This window comes from Canis lupus, chromosome 24 (genome assembly GCF_048164855.1).
Source record: "Canis lupus baileyi chromosome 24, mCanLup2.hap1, whole genome shotgun sequence".
Lineage (NCBI taxonomy): Eukaryota > Metazoa > Chordata > Mammalia > Carnivora > Canidae > Canis > Canis lupus.
In genome coordinates this window covers 4678743-4698551 of record NC_132861.1, presented here as the reverse complement: position 1 = coordinate 4698551, position 19809 = coordinate 4678743, and the positions used below count along the sequence as shown (strand labels likewise).

The 19809-nt window shown below is 37.4% G+C and overlaps 1 protein-coding gene across 2 annotated transcripts in view; it reads right to left on the bottom strand.

Moving 5' to 3' along the window:
• Positions 1-19809, bottom strand: part of TRPC4 (transient receptor potential cation channel subfamily C member 4) — a 208202-nt gene that overhangs the window by 97862 nt on the left and 90531 nt on the right. For both annotated transcript variants that reach the window (XM_072797298.1, XM_072797299.1), the window contains exon 3: positions 18574-19092. In XM_072797298.1, coding sequence (XP_072653399.1) covers positions 18574-19092 — 519 coding nt within the window. The remainder of the gene's footprint in view (positions 1-18573; positions 19093-19809) is intronic.

The following is a 19809-nucleotide window of genomic DNA, read 5'->3' as shown; positions in this document are numbered from 1 at the left end:
CCATGACTTTTCATGGCTTGTTAGTTCATTTTTTTTTATCACTGAATAATATTCAATTGTCTGTCTGTATCACAGTTTATTTTATTCATTCACCTATAGAGGGACATCCTGGTTGCTTATTAGTTTCAGGAGGATTTTTTAGGTCATTTTTTTCCTCAGATTTTCTGAATAGATAATTATGTCATCTGCAAACAAAGACAGTTTTATTTCTTCCTCCCCAGTCTGTATACCCTTTATTTCCTTTTGTCCTACTGAATTAGCTGTAACTTCCAAAATAATGTTGGCAAGGAGCGGTGAGAAGGGACATCCTTGCCTGATCTTAGTGGAGAAGCTTCAAGTTTCTCAGCATTACATATAATGTTAGCTGCAATGTATTTGTAGATATATTTATATATTATTGGGTTTTATTTATTAATATTTTATTGAGGGAAAAGGTTGTTTTAAAGAATATAATTAGAATTCAATTTTCATCACAAATCTCAAGAGTTTGCCTTGATTCTTTGATTTAGTTATATGACTTTTGTCTTAAAGACTAATATTTGAATTTGTTGGTTTTCAGCATCTTCCATCCTTCCAGATGTGTTTTTGTAGTTGGTTGATATTTTCCAAAACCTTCATTCTCTCAAATCTTTTCCCTTATGTTTACCACATTTCCTTTCCGTGCTATATTTAAAATAATATTAGTCTCATAGGGTCTCAATCAAAATTACATAAGAAAGTTGTGAACAATGCTTAAACTCTATATATATGCAAACTATGGAACTTACAGAATAACTATTAATACATTAATAGTAGTTTGTGAGAGCTGCCATAAAAAAAGCAACACAGGCTGGGTTGCTTAAAAACAGAAAATTATTTTCTCAGAGTTCTGGGGGCCAGAAGTCCAAGATCAAGATGTGGACAGATTTGTTTTCTTCTCTATTTTCCGTGGCTAATAAACGCCTACCTCCTTACTCCATCTCAGCTGGGTTTTCCTCCTTTTTAGCTACTGGAAGTTAGGGGGGCTTCAACATATGAACTTTGGGAGAGGGGAACATAAATCATCCCATTAAAACATTCCACCTGACTGCTGCAGACATTATTGAAATCATCTTCCAAATAACATTAAAGTAATAGGAATTGGAGATGGATTGGATCTCCTATACCTTCTATAGATGATAAATGTGGAATCTACATAACATGGTAAAGGTAACATGTTAAAAGTAAAATAACTTATTGGTACCTCCAAGAGTTAGTGTTTTTACATATTTATCATTGTTACTGTCTATAACTGTGCTCTCCACTACTTCTCTCCAAATATCTCAGTTATTTGCTTATGGAGACCTCCTTAACAATTTTTGATTGCCTATTGTGAAAGCAGTTCAAACCACAGCAATTTTAACATATTTTGCAGGAAAATTTGGTGGAGCATTTCATGAAGTATGAGAGCAAAAATAAGCATCATCAATGTTATTTCATTGCTTAACTAGGTAATTTGGTTTAGAGCAAGTAATTAATTTAATATGATTAGTTAAAAAAACTTCTTGCTGTATTTTTCTTATAATAAAATCATTTTCTAAATGCTAGCAGCATTTTCCCCATTTGTTCCCATGTTGATAATTTCTAATATATTAAATGCTCGGTTAAATTCATTAAAATGTTAATACTTCCTATGAAGTCTATAAAAATTGCTCTACATTATTTAATTATACTTTAATTTTCAAAAGGCCTAAATATTTCTATAACATGGTATCATATGTATTTGTACACATGCATACATCCATACACACACAAATTCATTTCAAATACAAGTGATTTGTTAGACAACCTTGATCCATCTGAAACCCAAGAAAGGAAAAAGAGATCTCACAGAAGTTGATAAATGTCATGGTATTCAGACAGTAAATCTTTTGCACTATAATTAAAAAGGAGTCCTTAGGCCTTCCCTCAGATAGTTTTGTCTTTATTTTCTGACACTTCTACCTGAAGTAGTCCCTGGATTAATTAATCCAAAATTGAATAAAACAGATAAATATAATAGGGTAGCTGCATTGACACTAACAAGAACTGATAATTGAAAGCCTAAGAATGAGGAGAGACTTCAAAACTGTGAAAAGGATAGATTTCTTGTGCAATTTCTTATTGGCCAAAAAGAAACAGCTACTAATATAATTTCAGTGTTTAAAAAGCCCCAAGCTTACAACTAGACCACAGAGTATAATAACTGAGGTTCATCCCAAAGCTCTGAATTATAAAGAAAAAGTAAAAAAAAAAAAAAAAAAGGTAAATTATGTACTGTGTATTTTGTTTAAAAAGGAGATGATAGATAACATGTTAGATTTTCAGCCAATGGTTTTCATACATTGTAAGCAAAAAAGTGTTGTCACTTTAAATTCAACTATTTGGAACATTATTTGCATTACTTTTAGATCTCTTCATTCTCCAATATTCTGGGATAACAGATTTTCTTGCATATTCACTCAATGCCCTTTTCAAAATGATTTGCAAAGATTCTAAAACAGTCAATCCCACAGTCACAACACAGAAGCTAGATTATAGGATTTATCACAAGGGCCAATGCTGCTTATATGTCCTGGGATACTGATTATTTTTCCTTAACAGAATAAGCTGCAAAACTCAAATCTCTGTCTGTAGAGCCAAAGTCTCAGCCAGAGCTGTGTCAGCAAGCAGCAGCCCGTGAAGAACAATAAAACAGAAGTAAAACCGGAATGGAAAAAGATGAGAATAGGAAAGCCAGAAAATAAAATGGTTCAATACAACAACAGCTCAAATATATTTTAATAGCTGTTACAGCTTCCTGGCATCTAAGCTGTAATCACATGATCAGTGTTATGTAAATAATATTTATAGCCATTTGTTTGAACAGATATGAGCCAAACTTTATAAGGGAAAGAGATGGAAACTAATCAATATTATTAAAAGGACTTTATTTTATGTTAAATAATTATTTAGTTAAAATCAATAAAAAGAAAGCCATACAAAATAATCGTTTTTTGATATGTATACTTAAATATTATTTAATAGGGGAGGTAAGATGGGGGCATGGGGTAACTGGGTGATGGGCATTGAGGGCACATGATGTACTGAGCACGGAGTGTTATATGTTGGCAAACTGAATTTAAATAAAAAAAAAATTCTCCTTTCCTTTCAAGGGAGGTGTTTACCATTTCTCTTGTCCTTTCCTATGGCATTTATCAGCACCATAAACACAAGGGCCAGTCAACAAGAATTATACACAAGCTTTGTTACTTTCTCCTCACCAATGATCAGGTAGTTCTATAGCACAAAATCTTTTCCAAAGACTTCCAAGAAGAAATTATAAGAAAGGATTGTTTGACTTGAAGAAAAATAGAATTAGTTCAACAAACGTTTGCTGAGCTCATACCATGTGTCCTTGCCATTAGAGTTGCTGAATATGCTGAACAGAGAAAAAAAAAAGTGGGACGCCTGGGTGGCTCAGCGGTTGAGCATCTGCCTTTGGCCCAGGTCCTTGGGGTCCAGGGATCGAGTCCCGCGTAGGGCTCCCTTGAAGAGCCTGCTTCTCCCTCTGTCTATGTCTATGTCTCTGCCTTTCTCTGTGTGTCTTTCATGAATAAATAAATAAAATCGTTAAAAAAAAAGAGAGAGAGAGAGAAAAGAAAAGTCATAGTACTTGGCTTCAAAGAGCTCACAGTCTTATGAAGAGAAGAGACATGTAAATGATTAATTATAATATTATGTGGAAAACATAAACGCTCCAGACATAGAAGAGGGAGTGAAAACCCATCCTGAGAGAGGAAATGGGGGAGCCTTTCTGAACCTTGAGTCTTAGGATCTTAAAGAGTGAGAAGCATCTAGCTAGATGTAATGGTTCGATTTCAAGGTAGTAAAATACTAAGAAAACTTACAGAGGTAATATTCACAGAGCACAGCATGGGAGCTAAAAACCCTAGCAATCTAGAACTGCTGGACACAAAACAGAAGTCAGAAAGGAATGAGAGGCGAGGCTAGGTAGAAGGTTGGGGTCCATATATGATATATCTTGTTAAGAAGCTTGGGTTTTATTTTATAGGATCTACAAAGTAAGAAATAAGGAACCAGGTCAGAGTTTTAAAATAATATAATATAGTAACATCATTCATAAGAGCCAAGAGATAGAAACAACCCAAGTCCATCAAAAGATGGATGAACCAAATGTGGCATACACGTACAATGGACTATTATTCATTCTTAAAAAGGAAAGGAATTCTAAATTCATGCTAAAATATGAGTGAACCTTGAAAACATTATGCCAAGTATAATAAGGCTGACACAAAAGGACAGACATTGTATAATTGTATAATTCCACTTGTATGAGGTACCTAGGGTAGTCAAACTCACAGAATTGGAAAATTGGTTGCCAGGGGCTGAGGCAGGGGGTAACATGCAGTTATTGTTTAATGGGTACAGAGTTTCGGTTTGGAAAGATGACAAAGTTCTCTGGAGATAGGTGGTGATGATAGTTGCATAACAATGTGAATGTACTTAATGCCACTGAATTGCATACTTAAAAATTGTTAAGATGGTAAATTTTATGTTATGTATGCTTTTCCACAATAAGAATAACATAGTAATGTTTATTATGTGTATTTTCCTCCCTTAAATAGTTGTTTATTGGCAGTGGGCGGGGATGAGCAATGGAGTTAGCATACACAGGCAACACTACACACCAGGATCACGTGGGAGGCCAAAGTGATGGGATAGCCACCCGGAGCCCCAGGTGAGGCCCTCTCTTCAAGAGTGAGTGTGCGTGGGGCCCGGAGCCTTGAGGGAGCAGCCTTAGAACACCTCCATTTAGTAGGCATGGTTAGAGAGGAAGGGAGACTTACTGGCTGCGGCCCTGGCCTGAGGTGTACTTTCCTCGGCAAGTGAGGCTGTTGGCCAGGGCTCGCTGGACATAGTCCTCCTCGGCAGCCTTCAGATTCACCTGCTTTCCACCCCAGGCCTTCAGGGCAGAACTCTACAGGGCTTGGCCACAAGACAAGGTCAGGGCCCACAGCCTCAGCAGGGGGTACTATTATATTTTAATAGAAGGATTTTATTTTATATTTTAAAGATTTTTTTTTATTTGACAGAGAGAGAGAGAGAGAGAGATAGAGCACACAAGCAGGGGGAGGGGCAGAGGGAGAGAAAGAAACAGCTCCACACTGAGCAGGGAGCCAGATGTGGGGCTCAATCCAGGACCCTGAGATCATGATCTAAGCTGAAGGCAGATGCTTAACTATGTGAGCCACCTACGCACCTCTAATAGAGGGATTTTAATGTGGAGAATGTTTATATATAAAGTATTCTGGAATGTTATGTGAACTTGGATGAGAAGAGATCGGAGCCATGGATGTAGGGAATCGAAGTGAGACACGCTAGCCTAAGTAAGACTCCCTCAACCAGAGCACGAAGAATAAGGCTGGAAGAGAGGGAAAGGATCTGGGAAATATTAGGGAACATAACTGGCCAAAAGATTGGCAGGCCTCGGTGATTAATAAGAGTGCTATCTATGCTCTAAAACTCAGTGGCTTAAAAGAATAATTTAGGTTATTTTACAGCTTTGTGGCTGTGTTGGTCAGTTCAGGCTCTGAAACCAAGGACTACAGAGTGGGTAGCTTAAACAAGAAACATTTATTTCTCAGGGTTCTGAAGGTTGGGAAGTCTAAGATACCACAGAGTCAGTGTCTGGTGAGACCTTGTCTTCTGCTGTGTTCACACTTGGTAGACAGAGGACCAGGGAACTTTCTGGGTCCTCTTTTTAAGAGCAAACTAGCCCCATTCCTGAAGGATCCACCCTCGTGCCCAATTGCCTGCCAAGAGCCCTACCTCCTGATACTATCACATTGAGGTTTGGTTTCAACAGAGGAATTGTTGGGGGGAAGAATAAACATTCAGCCCATAATATTGGACCAGGAATTTGGACAGGACTGAGGTGGTTGATTCTTCTGTCCCACATGGCATCAACAGAAGTTACTCAGTAGGGCTCAGCTAAAGGGCAGCCTGGTGGGCAGTTGTGGGGTAAAGGTCAAAGTTGACTTTTCTTACAACTCTTGTCATTGGAATAAACAATTACAATGCTGGACTCAACTGCGATTATCAGCAAGTGGGACTACTCATTGTCTGTCTGGTGTGGTGGCCTTAGGACAGTCAGACTTCTTTACGTGGCATGTCACAGGTTTCCCCCAAAGCCTAGATGGAAGCTGCAAGATGACTGACGAGTAAGCCTTGGGAGCTATAAAAAGTCATTTCTGTTGCATTCCATTGGTCAGGCAGGCTCTGACTCAAGAAAAGGATAACCAGACGGCACCTCAATTTGCAGCCATTTATCTACCACATCAAGCTTTTGGATCGGATAGCACAATCAAGGATGACTCCGATTTTTAACATGACTAAATGGGAGGGCCTCCTACTTGACAAATGTGACAGAGGAAGGACCAGGCTTAAAGAGACAGATAATGAATTCATCTTTGGATAATAAGCGTTTGAGAAAAGAATATAGGTATTATTTATTTATTTATTTATTTATTTATTTATTTATTTATTATTTTATCTATTTATTCATGAGACACACAAAGAGAGAGGCAGAGGCACAGGCAGAGGGAGAAGCAGGCTCCACGCAGGGAGCCCAATGCGGGACTAAATCCCAGGATCCCAGGATCACACCCTGAGTTGAAGGCTGACGCTCACCACTGAGCCACCAAGGCGCCCCTTGATTTATATATCTAAATCACAATTAAATAACACTGGGTTTTATAAAATCCATGTTCTTTTGGGACCTATAATTTATCTTTTTTTTTGTCATCTACACTTCTGCACCCCTAACTTGTGATCCTTACTTGGCACTCCTTTGCTCCAAGCAGAGGACTTACTCTGGACTTACGCTGGACTGACCGGTGGACTCAGTGATAATTAAGTCAGACAAGATGATACCATGTAGACAGGGGAAGGAGACAGATAAAAGATAATTAAACATATAAATAAATAAAGTGATTTTTGTTAAGGTCCAAGAAGACAACAGCATTGTGGTATGAAAGGAAAAACTAAGGGTGGAGGAAGAGGATAGTAATTAGATTGGGTGTTCTGGAAGTCTTCACAGAGAAGGTGATGATATGAGCGGAGACATGATAAAGAAGCCATCCACACACACCAGGCACAGGGAGAGGCTGGAAGGAGGCCACGGGGTGGCAATGAGGACAGAGGACAGTGAAGGCCCTCTCCTTGTTCCTGCCACCTTTTTTGCCTCCATGATCTGCACACAGTGTTTCTTCCTGTAATGCCTTTTTCTAACATCTTTGCTTAGATGACTCCTAGTTTTCCACTCAAACTCAATTATGGCACTTTCTTCTCCAGGAAGGGTTAGGTGAAGTTTGGAACCACTTCCCAGGGCTTCAGGAAAGGCAGCTCCGCCATAGCTTCTGTGGCTCACACCGTGAGAGCTGTTCACTTGTTTGCTATTCCTAATAATCTGGTAGTCATCTGAAGGCGAGACTTTTGTCCTTGATTTGGGTATCAACAGCAAGTACCAAATAGTAAGGGCTCTCTTCAACAAGTGAGTGAGGACTAAATAAAGAAAGAGGAAAAGGAGGGAAAGAGGGACAAAAATGAGGCAAACATCAAGAGTGTCCTTACAGAAGGAGGTAGTATATAAAATGCTACTGGGATCTGGCTACAGTGATATTTTTAGATCATAGTCAGCATTTTCTGCATGGCTAAGTATGTCAGTGCATACACACACATGGATTTTATTTTATTATCTAAACAAGAGTAAAATTCCAGATTCTAAGAAGCTTCTAGAAGAAATCTAAACTTGGCCCAGGGCTTGCTGTCATCTCATTTTGCTGCCATTGGTATTTGGTACAGAAGAGACACTCTGTAAGCATTTGTAGAATTAATTAAACCTGGAGAGAGAAAGAGCATCTCTTGGCCAGAGCCCCCAACTCCCTCCACTAGATTCTTTGCGTGTTTACTGCCAACAAGATTTCCAGCTTCTTCCTGGCTCCAGCAGGTAAAGAGGAGAATGTGGCAAAAGATTTTCCAGGTGGCATGTCCCAGACCTACCTGGCAAAAATCACTGAGCTTGGAGAATGCCATGGAGAAAAATAATAGTGTCAGTCATTTAAAACTGAAGCAGTACTATGGCAAAAAAAAAAAAAAAAAAAAAAAAAAAGCAGGTTTTTTTACAATCATGCAGGGAGCTGACAACTTGGGTAGCTTGAGTCCAGATGAAGGTAAAAGGAAAACCATGGAGGAAGAAAGCCTTAGTTTTTTTTTTTCTGTGGCTGCTCGGAGGACAAGCACCACCGTGTGCTTCTAAAGCTGAAGTGAAGAGGGAAACAGAATGGGACTCAAAACAAAAAAACATAATTCTACATGATTGTCTTACCGGTTCCGTGTTACCTAGAAGCAATCTGTGCACTTAACACAGCTTTAGAATCACACACACACACACACACACACACACACACACACACAAAATCACAAATCACCAAGTTATAGCACAGGCATTAAAAATCCCAGAGAGTTTTACTGTATGTTTCGGTTTCCAAGAATTCAAACAAAAAATAACCTCTATCTAGAAAAACTGTGACTGTGCCTCATATGGTCAAAGGAAAATGAGGGGAAGGATAAGCCAAAAAGTTTCCTCTCTGATATGTAATTTATAAGGGATCTTGAGCAAGAGTTTATATCTCAAAACCATCAAACATTTCTAGTGAACAGTGTTTCTGTTTTATAAATATCCAAAACAATCCATTGGGTTTTTATATTTCATTAATAATGTGAATTGGGGGGATCCCTGGGTGGCTCAGTGGTTTAGCGCCTGCCTTTGGCCCAGGGCGCAATCTTGGAGTCCCGGGATCGAGTCCCACGTCGGGCTCCCGGCATGGAGCCTGCTTCTCCCTCCTCCTGTGTCTCTGCCTCTCTCTCGCTCTATGTCTATCATAAATAAATAAACAAACAAACAAATCTTTTTTAAAAATGTGAATTGGGATAAAGTTTTGAATGGGTAATATCAAGAACTGGTAATTCTTCATTTTGCTTAGTGATGAGACAGAGAAAATATAAGATATTAAATAATGACCTAGGGGCACCTGGGTAGTTCAGCTGGTTAATTGTCTGCCTTCGGCTTGGGTCATGATCCTAGGGTCCTGGGATCGAGTCCCACATTGGGTTCCCTGCTCTGTGGGGAGCCTGCCTCTACCTCTGCACCCACCCTGTCTCTCATGAATAAATACATAAAATATTTAAAATAAATAAATGAGGAAAAATAACCCTCAAATGTAAATGTGAATTTTATGCAAAGAAATGGTTCTTCATCATTGATAAACTAAATGGTCACATCTGAATGAGGGAAGATAGATGATCTTATTTGCTATTTTTGCTTGTCAATCATCATGCAGACACAGAAACCAGTTCCATATAGAAAAGAAATTCATTTGAGGACTGAGAGAAGGTGTCCAATACACAGTATTGGATTTTTCAAAGATATCATTAATGTCTTTAGCTTATATCTGTGGCAAATGAAAGCTACACTGGAAAGTGTCACTAATCCTGCAGGTATATGCGTTTTTGTCTGGTGAATAGAAGAGCATACCTCTTTGAAAATCAGTGGCTTAACCCTTTCCTTTTTGTACTTATTTAAGATAGTATCAAATACAATCTACGTTTTCTATCTAATTTAAAGTTAAGATTAGTTATTTTATGTTTTATAAGACATTAACTTATCACTTTCTAATGAATGCTGTTTAAAAGGATTAATTTATACAAGATTTTGGACATATATAATTTCTCATTTAATTGTGGCATAAAACCCAATCATTTCCAGAGACAAATCAGGAGAAAGTGGTTTCATTTCAGTTAATTAGTTGTAAAAGAAAAAACAACAACGAACTCATGGGGATTTGAGTTCCAAGCTCTAAAAACCCAGTGTTAAATTAAATGCCTAATGACCTGTCATAATTCTGTCAGCCAGGCTGACAAATCCTGAACAGGCACTTGCCTCATCCATGACACAGAAGCAGGTCCAGAAATGTTTGGTTCCTAGTGGGGGACTGGGCTGAGGTATTAGGGAGCTTGTGATCCATGCTGTCTCTGCCTAGTAACAGCAGGTGCATACACACATCTGGAGGATGGAGAGGCCAAGGCCCAGAAATCAGTCTGTGAGTGTGGCCCAGAGGACAGTGGGAGAGAAAAGTAAGCTAGGAGAATGCTGTTTTCTCTCACTTTTACACGTTTCATAATTATCTCTATCACTCAGTGTAGCCTCATATATTCACATGCTATTGTATACCTAGAATTTTGTTATGAGTGCTGCCGTGGTACCCGATTCCAAGGTGTAACAGGATAGAGGTATCAGTGCGTAAAATATATTTAAAAATACAAGTCAGAAGAACAAATTCAAATGAAGTGTGCAGTATACAATACGAGTTACTTTTGACAGCCTACAATGGAAGCATTAGAATTTGGACAACCTTAGGGGTTGGAATAAAACTTCTACATTATACATTTTTGATAAAAGTGTATGTTTTAATACAAATGGCTCAGAGCACTGACTCTACCAATAGACTGGAAGAAGGATAAACTTATCTTTGATATTCAAAAGTGTAATGCAACCCATGAAGGCTTAGATCAATATTCATTACAAATATTAAAATGCTTAGGGATGAAGCCAACCTTTTTTGCTGCATCGTATACAACAGAATGGAGTGTGTGTGTGTGTGTGTGTGTGTGTGGCATTTTCCTGTATGTGTTTAGTCTTTCATCGTGGGGGTCTAAGAGGGGATAAACAAAAACTGTGACAGTAACAGCAGTAATTAATTAACAGCTCTCTTTCATGGGTAAATATGCCAGGAAGAATGCTAAGCTCCAGAATTGCATTATCTTGAAAAACAAAACAAAATATGAAAAAAAAAAAAAAACATTAGTGGTGCTGTAGGTCTTGGACTAGAGGAAGTAAGACCAAAGGCAAGGAGTTCAGTTGGAAAAACAAAACAAGAACAGAAATAAAAAGCAAAGTCAACATGTGCAATAAAGCTGCCATAACAAGAGAAAGCAACAATTAATTTGGACTTGGGAATAGGTTGAGAGAAGGCTTCCCAGGGACAGTGGTATTTGAGAAGAGATCTGAAGGACATAAATGTTTTTAAAACAGTTCAAAACAGAAAAGAGAGAAAAAGGAGAGGAATGTGCTAAATAATATTAAACTGAATTCAAATAAGGCAAATGCATTATCAGCTTTACTTATATAAATGAGTCTTATTTAAAGTTCTTTCAGCAGAAAGATCTCAGTTATGGAAGGGAATACTTACTATATGCAGTACCTTCTCTCATTTTTCTCCCTAGCATAGTCTCTTTGCCACTCTTCTTTAATAGTTCTTTGATATCCATGAGATAGTGTCTCTATAATATGAGATACTTTTCCCTCCAAATTACCCATACTTTGATGTGGAATTTACCAGGCGCAAGAAAATTATGAAAGGTACATTTTAGACACCCCAGATTTGAACAAGAGTAAAAGAAGAGGAAAACACTAGAATAAAAGAAAATCAATAGTCAGTAATAACAATAAAATGATAATCATTGGTCAGCTTCTCTGCCGAGTGCTTGGCAAAAGCAGAGCTTTGCGTGGCTGCAGACCAGCCATCAAAATCTACTCCATCTTGAAGGAGAAAGCCATTATTTGCCATTGCCATCCCAAGGTTCTGATACAATAGCCGGGAAGCAACATTATCATTCATTTCTCTATTATTTATTTTTAATTTAAAAAAACTTATTTTTTGGTGGAGGTGGGTGGCGGTGCACCCACGACGGTTGGTAGTTTCCAAATAAAAAAATGCACACACAGAATGCTATTTTTCCTCAATTACTACCACAAGCACAAGGTTGCATCTGACTGAATCTCCAGAAGGAGCTTCCCATGTAGAGTTCAGGTAGATAAAGAACATGAGTAGTATGTTTTATTCATTTTTATTATGAAATTCATATAGTAGCAAGTTCAAATTTAAAGTTATTGATAGCTTCTTTTCAAATAAAATTTGAATTAAAATATTCTTGTCATGATAAACTTATCAATAATGAGTTTACAGAAAACAAAACTTATGAAACAGAGATAAGTTTAACCCTAGGCAGTTTTAAGAATACAAATCTCCTTTGTTTCTGCTCCATTTATTATTTAACTGCTCCTCCCATTGTCCCAATGCTCTTCTGATGCCCTCACCCTCACCTCTCCTCCTTCTCTCCCCTCCCAGGGATTCCCTGGTTGTATTAGGGCTATATTCTCTGCTTCCTCTATCCTCAAAATCTACCCCCCAAGTCTCCTTTCTGACAGTAGGTTTGGTTCTTGATTCCACATCAAGAGGTTTCAAATAAATTAAAAAAAAACATAAAACCATAAATCTTGAGAAGTTTAAAGAGCTTTGATTCTAGAATATTTGGAATCAACTGAGTTCACCATGCTGGGGGATGGCATTTGATTGACAGGAATCTCATCACATTTCTTTCATTGCTCCATGACAAGAGAAACAAAAGATAAGAAAGGTAGGAATAGTGGGCTGTTCAAATGTTAATTTTTCTCCTGCCTCTTTAACAACTCCATTAATTAATTTATAAGAACCCAGATTAGTGGGGGATCCCTGGGTGGCTCAGCAGTTTAGTGCCTGCCTTCTGCCCTGGACGTGATCCTGGAGTCCAGGAATCCAGTCCCACATCAGGCTTCCTGCATGAAGCCAGCTTCTCCCTCTGCCTGTGTCTCTGCCTCTCTCTGTGTGTGTGTGTCTCTCATGAATAAATAAATAAAATCTTAAAAAAAAAAAGAACCTAGATTACTACCAAAGTTTAAACTTAATGTTGCAAAGCTGTTGATACACCTTCACAATAGGGAAAATTAAACTGAAAAAGATATGCTGTTGACCATGTAGAGACTGGGTTGTTTTTTTTTTTTTACCTTAATTTGGAGAGCCATAAAAAGACCGAATGCTTTCACACAAAATATTTCACTGCTTTCTAATATTATTTAAGAGTTAGTTTTCTTTAATGTGGACTAGTTCACAATGTGGTCGATCATGTGTAACAAACTCGGTAAGGTCTTGGCTGTGAAAATATTTAAGGAACGCATCAAGCTCTCCAAATATATGCACTGATCTTGCAAATATTAGGCAAGAATAATGACCGCACGTAAGTGATTTTAACTGCCATTAACTCTGTACCTGTCAATATTACATCAGGAACCAAGGGACAAATTACTTGCTAAAGACATGTCTTCAATCATGCCTCACCCTTATCTAATACATAGGAAGAGGATCAGTCTCAAGCGGGTGGGTGTTTGGTTCTGTTTCTTATCCAGCTTCCTTTGGCACTATTCATTTTGACAGGTATCACTGGAATGGGGTGCTGGCTCCTAGCCCTGTGAAGGGGGCTTTCTCTGCTCTCTTAGAATGAGGCTAGACATTACTCTTTGAAGAAAGGTAAATAAATAAAAGCGGGTTAAGAAAGAAAAGAAAAGGAGACACTATATTCTTTGAAGAAGGCAAGTGCTTTATCACAATGCAAAAGTTTTTAAAAGAAGTTAATGTTGAAATGCATGGCTTAATTATAAGAAGCTGAGTCATGAAATAAACTCACAGGCTCAACTGAACTAGGCTAGGAACCCCATCTACATCAGATTTACCACATGTTCACCAGGATGGCATCTAGGTGGAGGCAGTGATGTACGACGGTTCCAGCATGTTCTATAGTTAAGATCTAGATTTGCACCCAGGCCCCATCATTCAACAATGCAACACTGCACATCACTCAACACTCAAATTCCTCACAAGAAAAAAAAAATCATACTTTACAGGTCTATTTGGAGGCTTAAGTATAATAAACCATGCTAACTGTAAAAGGTGAAATAAAATAGAGTCATTTATGTCAAGAGGATGTAAAAGGGAGCTAGGAGGCCATTAAAGAGGTAGGCCTTATACATGTCCTCACTGGGGGAGAACCTTTAACTTTTGAACTGGGCCAAAGCGCAAATATTCCAAGGATTCTGCAAGTTCAGGTAAACCTGCAACTTGCTGTAGTGATGGACTGCTGCCTAATGATGGCCATAGCAACCAAATATGTTTGGTCAAGATCAGTTTTCTAATCTTAGGCCATCAACACCTATCAAAATTCTTTGTAAACAACATATACAAGTATTCCTTTTTGCCGTTAAAAAGCCCTGACTTGGGGATCCCTGGGTGGCTCAGTGGTTTGGCGCCTGCCTTTGGCCCAGGGCGCCATCCGGGAGTCCCGGGATCGAGTCCCACGCCGGGCTCCCTGCATGGGGCCTGCTTCTCTCTCTGCCTCTCTTTCTCCTTCTCTCTCTCTCTATATATATATATATATCATAAATAAAAATAAATCTTTTAACTTATAAATAAATAAATAAATAAATAAATAAATAAATAAATAAAATAAAAAGCCCGGACTTCTGTTCCCTAGGACACAATTTGGGTTGTTACTCAAATTTGTGTTCCCTGGATTGTAATTCTGAGACTTCAAATAAATCCTTTTATTTATTTCAGTTCTGCCTCTTTTTTCAGTTGACACAAATTAAGCCAGTTCCTAACATATATCAACTTGAATTGCTAGCTACTAGACTATGTTTATCCTTCCAGTATATGATCAATACAACTATAACATCATTAGTCCTGTATTAATAGAAACAATAAAATCCTTCTGTTTATGCCTATAAAAATAACCATGAAATGTAATTAACGCAGGCCTTTCTTTTTGTATGATATTACAGAAGTACCAGAACAAGCCTGCAATCAAGTCCCCACAACATGAACTGTTTTAATATTTGAATTCATAAGAAGACTGTTATTAGGCAATTAGCCTAAACCATGCAATTTAATCAGACAAAGAAACATACAGGGAATCTTCTAGAATTGAGAGATTCTGCAACTTCATTCAAGTGCATTCATTTTGAACACCTATCTTTCAGTACTGAAGTATGACTGGTAAATATGACAGATATATTCCTGATACTCATACTGGGAGGAGAAGAGCAAAATATAACAATATAATGTAAAATAGAATGTGCAGAATAAAAGCATTTATCCCAGAGACTGTATAGAGAGGGACTGCTTCATGGAATTTCCCTGTGGGAGGGGGGACATGAGATAAGTTTGAAAGAGTGAGTAGGACTTAGCCATGTGAAAATCAGTAAAAAAGCATTCTAAAAAATAAAAGAGACCAAAGAGAAACCCCAAACATTTTTAAACTAAAAACTGAGAAATCTTGTAGTAAAAAGATACAAGGCAAGATATTTATGTTAAGAGTTTCATTTAAGACACATGATCTGAGACACCGGGGTGGCTCAGTGGTTGACTGTCTGCCTTTAGCTCAGGGCATGATTCCCAGAGCCTTGGGATCGAGTCCTACCTCGGGCTCCCTGTAGGGAGCCTGCTTCTCCGTCTGCCTGTGTGTCTGCCTCTGTCTCTGTGTCTCTCATAAATAAATAAATAAAATCTTAAAAAAAATAAGACACATAGCCTTACTAGTAAATCTTATATCAAATATTCTAAAGTCAATAATTTCTGAATAATTTAGAACTATGTTTTTGTAAAACATGACCTATGATTTCAAAGAATTTCTATGAAAGTAAAACCTTATTCCTGATTTTATAATTAGTCATCCAGTGTTACTTTGCTTTGGAAAAACTGTCTAACCCAAGGGAAATGTGCTCTTCAATACTGAATGAAAGATATTCTAGAACAACTCTGTTAAGAATTTTGTTTTCAGGGGCAGCCCCGGTGGTGCAGCGGTTTAGCGCTGCCTGCAGCCCAGGACGTGATCCTGGAGACCCTGGATCGAGTCCCACATTGGGCTCTCTGCATGGAGCCTGCTTCTCTCTCTGCCTGTGTCTCTGCCTCTCTCTCTCTGCATCTCTATGAATAAATAAATAAAATCTTTAAAAAAAATTTGTTTTCATTTTCTTCTCCATTATTATCTCAGAAGATGAAAAGAGAAAATGCAAATGCAGTGTCTTTTTAAAAATGTACCTTTTAAAAGATACTACTAATTCTTATTTTCTTGTTACGTGTTATGTGTTTTTAGCCACCCTTCACCCTGCTGTATCATTAAGGTTGAGCAGCCTCCAATTCCACAGCTTCATATTAGCAAAAGGTACAAGCATTTTGAAAGAAGTCTTAGAAATGATCAAATACTTCCTATAGCTTTGCTTCTGACACTTTTAAGGACTCAATTTGTGGCTTTTTGTTGAATAGGCTTTGAAGTTAAGCATGCTTTGTATATTCCTGAACTATACAAAAAACCTAAGCAAAGAAAAAAGTGTTTAGTAGGAATGAACACTTTTAGTGGTTCAGAAGCAAAACTGAGAACAATACAGATTTAATATTTTATGGTCTCCCTGTTAATAGACAGTAAGCTCTTCAGGGCAGAGCCACTCCACCATGAAGTTCTAAGTGCCCTGATCATTGCCTGGCATGGGTTTGATAAGATATATGTTCAAAGAGTTAATGAATGAAGAAATGAATGAATGAATGAATGAATGGAACATATAAAAATGATTTGTGGGAAAAATATAAGCATGTGTTAATATGTAGGAAATTCGTACTACAATGTTTTGTTTTGGACAACATTTTGACAAGAATTTGGCAGCTTCATTTGATTAAATGCCATTGTAGAATTCCATTTGGAGAGTATGGTAAAAGACTCAATGAGTATTTTCTTCCAGTGCTTTCACAAAAGTCACTGTGGCCAAAAACAAAGTTAAATCAATTATGACATCAGGCCCAAAATCGGGGTTGGCATAAAATAGGGCTAAGTTGGTTCACTAACTGCAGAGGGAACAAAATGCAACAGGTGAGCACAGCCAGTTGCTGCTACTGTGTTCTTTCATTATGTGGATTTCACCTCCTGGGAATTTCATCTTACTCATCATCCACAGGATAACATCAATCCTGTACAGATATATCAGAGGAGAAGACCTTTGTAATTATAGGGTCAAAATCCCTTAAATCCCTCTCCCCAAAGAAAATGGAAGAAAGAAAAGCATAATACTGGGTTAATAATAGATATTTGAGAAGAAGTAGCTCAAATTCTGAGGCCACATCAATAGCTTACCTCATTTATCAGGGTTGGGTTTTTTTAGATTTTTTATTTTTAAGTAACCTCTACACCCAACATGGGTGTAGAACTCAAAATCTGAGGTCAGGAGTCACATGCTCCATGGATCAAGCTATCCAGGTGCCCCTCATTTTATCATTTTTAATACATTCTATTACTTTTAAGTGTCATTTAGTACTTAACAATCTCTAATAAAGTGAAGTTCTTCATTAGTTTCTTATAGTTATATATTAAAGTTATTCCAGTTCTGTTAAGATAGCAGGTCCCTGAGCCCTAAACACAAGAATCTAAAAAAAATGAGTTGATACTGTTGACATGGCTCAAATGAGCATGTGTAATCTGGTATCAAAGGGAATATATACGAAAGAATATGCTTCCTTCATTATTAGGGGAAAAGATCATTTCAACTAGTTTCAGGCTCCCATGGAAACTGGCCAAAGAACTACAGGAAAAACTTGAAGTAAATTCAGGCATCTCAAACCTTAAATATTTAGTAAGTAGCAATAGACAAAGCAGCCAAGGCTAATGTGGAATAATCAAGGCTGACTTCAAAAGAAATTGAATACATTTTTTTATTCAGAAGTTTCTTTATCTTTTTCATCTTACATTATGCAGTTTTCTCCAACTGTTTTTCTAGAACAGATAATTACTATAATTCAAGAGTGAACACAGAACCAATATTTTCTGAAGATGGAAGTAAACAGACTTTTGAGAACTCACAACTCAGTGATGCAGACAAAAGCAATTATGCTAGGTGACAAATATGACAGATCTGAGTTTTCTGTACTTAATATTCAAATCCAACAGAAATTTCATGAGAAATTTATAACTCTTCTGCAATTAACTTTTTAAATTTCTTATTCCTGACCAATCAAGAGACTAAGCCAGATGTCAGAGAAGTTTTAGTATTTTCATCTGCTGTTGGAGACTAAAGGCTTTTTTCTTTATTAACAACTTCTAATAATGTATTTTATTAACATAAGGACTTATAATTTACTAAGAGCCTTCACACACATCCACATATTTTATACTTCCTACAAATCTTTGAGGACTATATTTTATATGCATAAATATATTCAATAAAATATTATGAATATTAAGTCTATTGAGCAGATGAGAAAACCAAATCTCAAGGAGATTACTGAAAAGTAACAAGGCTTATAAATGGCAGAACCAGAACTTTTAGTGTGGGGATTTAAAATTCATTAGTTTTTTTCATTATATCACATTAAATGTGCACACTTAAACACATATGCCAAACGCCATCACCAGTTTTTATGCCATTTCTTGCTGTTTTTCAATGTATTTCATAATTATTAATCTGGCAAACAATAAATATCATCCACTTACAGTTAAGCAGAAAATGCTCTAAATCCCAAACTTAATTATAGAGTACCAGCTTACATCACTGTGATTAAATCCTAAATCCTTCTGACAGAAAGGTCTGGCAACACTCACCTCTTTTTGACGGTACTTTATGGCCAATTTGAGTCTTGCGAGATCATTTCCACTTTGTTCTTCTATGAGACTACTGTCATCTCTGTAATTGAGAATGATTTCCAGTTCTCTGGAACTCCTTGTCTGATCCAGTAGGTCCTTAGCAAACTGTTTGCACTGTCGGGACAGCTCCTCATATTCCGACTTGAATTCGTTTTCTACTTTACTCAGTTCCTGAAGCTCCCAACTTAGCTGAAAGGCTGTGAGAAAAGGGTCTTCACTTGATAGTGCAATGAGCGAGGGGCTGGCCAAGGCCTTGTAGATGTTGAGTCTGGAGCGTGAGTGGCGGAGGCTGTCCACGTCCGAGCTGGACACGCATTCCACACAGTTACAGCGGACCTCATGGGGTCTGGGCACAGAGACTCCTTTCTGAACTAAAAGCTTTATTATCTCGTAATTATTTGTATGGGCTGCCAAAATGATTGGTGTAATGTCTGGAGTGAATTCAGAAAACTGCTTATCAAGGAGTATGGGAGGCACCTAGAAAAAAGAAGAAAGCAGAGGTGATGAGTATTTATGCATTTGCTCAAGCCTGTGAATTTCAAACAGCACGCTGTAGGAACGCTGAACAAAGTTCATAAATCTTTTGCCAGGCTTTTTTGGCAGGAGAGAGATGGCTTTCTTTTTTTCTGCCAAAAGATAAGAGAAAATTAGTGAAAAAAAAACCTTTCTAATATAATTACACATTATTCTTATTATAATTTGTTTAATCTGAATCTTGATATTTTATGACATCTTAAAATAGTGGCTATGGGAAGTCTTTACTTGATAAAAGACTTTCTTGCTCCCAATTTATTTTCTGTCAATCTTTCCGTTTTTTCCCCAGACGTGTGGACTACTTAAATAATCAATACACTGAGTAATAATTAATGATTTGTTTTAAACCCAAGTTTTTCCTCTGTAATAGAAGTCTTAGTTCTTCAATCGTTTGTTTGTTCGTATGTTTGTTGGTTGGTTTTATCTTCTGCATTCCTAAAACCAAGTCTATGATTAAAGGTGGTAGCAGAACATAAGAAGCCTCGCCTCATGCTTTCTGTTTTCAACTATCACTCTATAGTGTATTTTCCAGATGACAACATATGCTCCATCACCATTTTATCAGATATCAACAAATGGTTCCCAGTGAATCAGATCACTGGCATGTTATGGACAATTTCCTTTGGGTTTTACTTTAGGACTGGTAATGATGAAAATGTT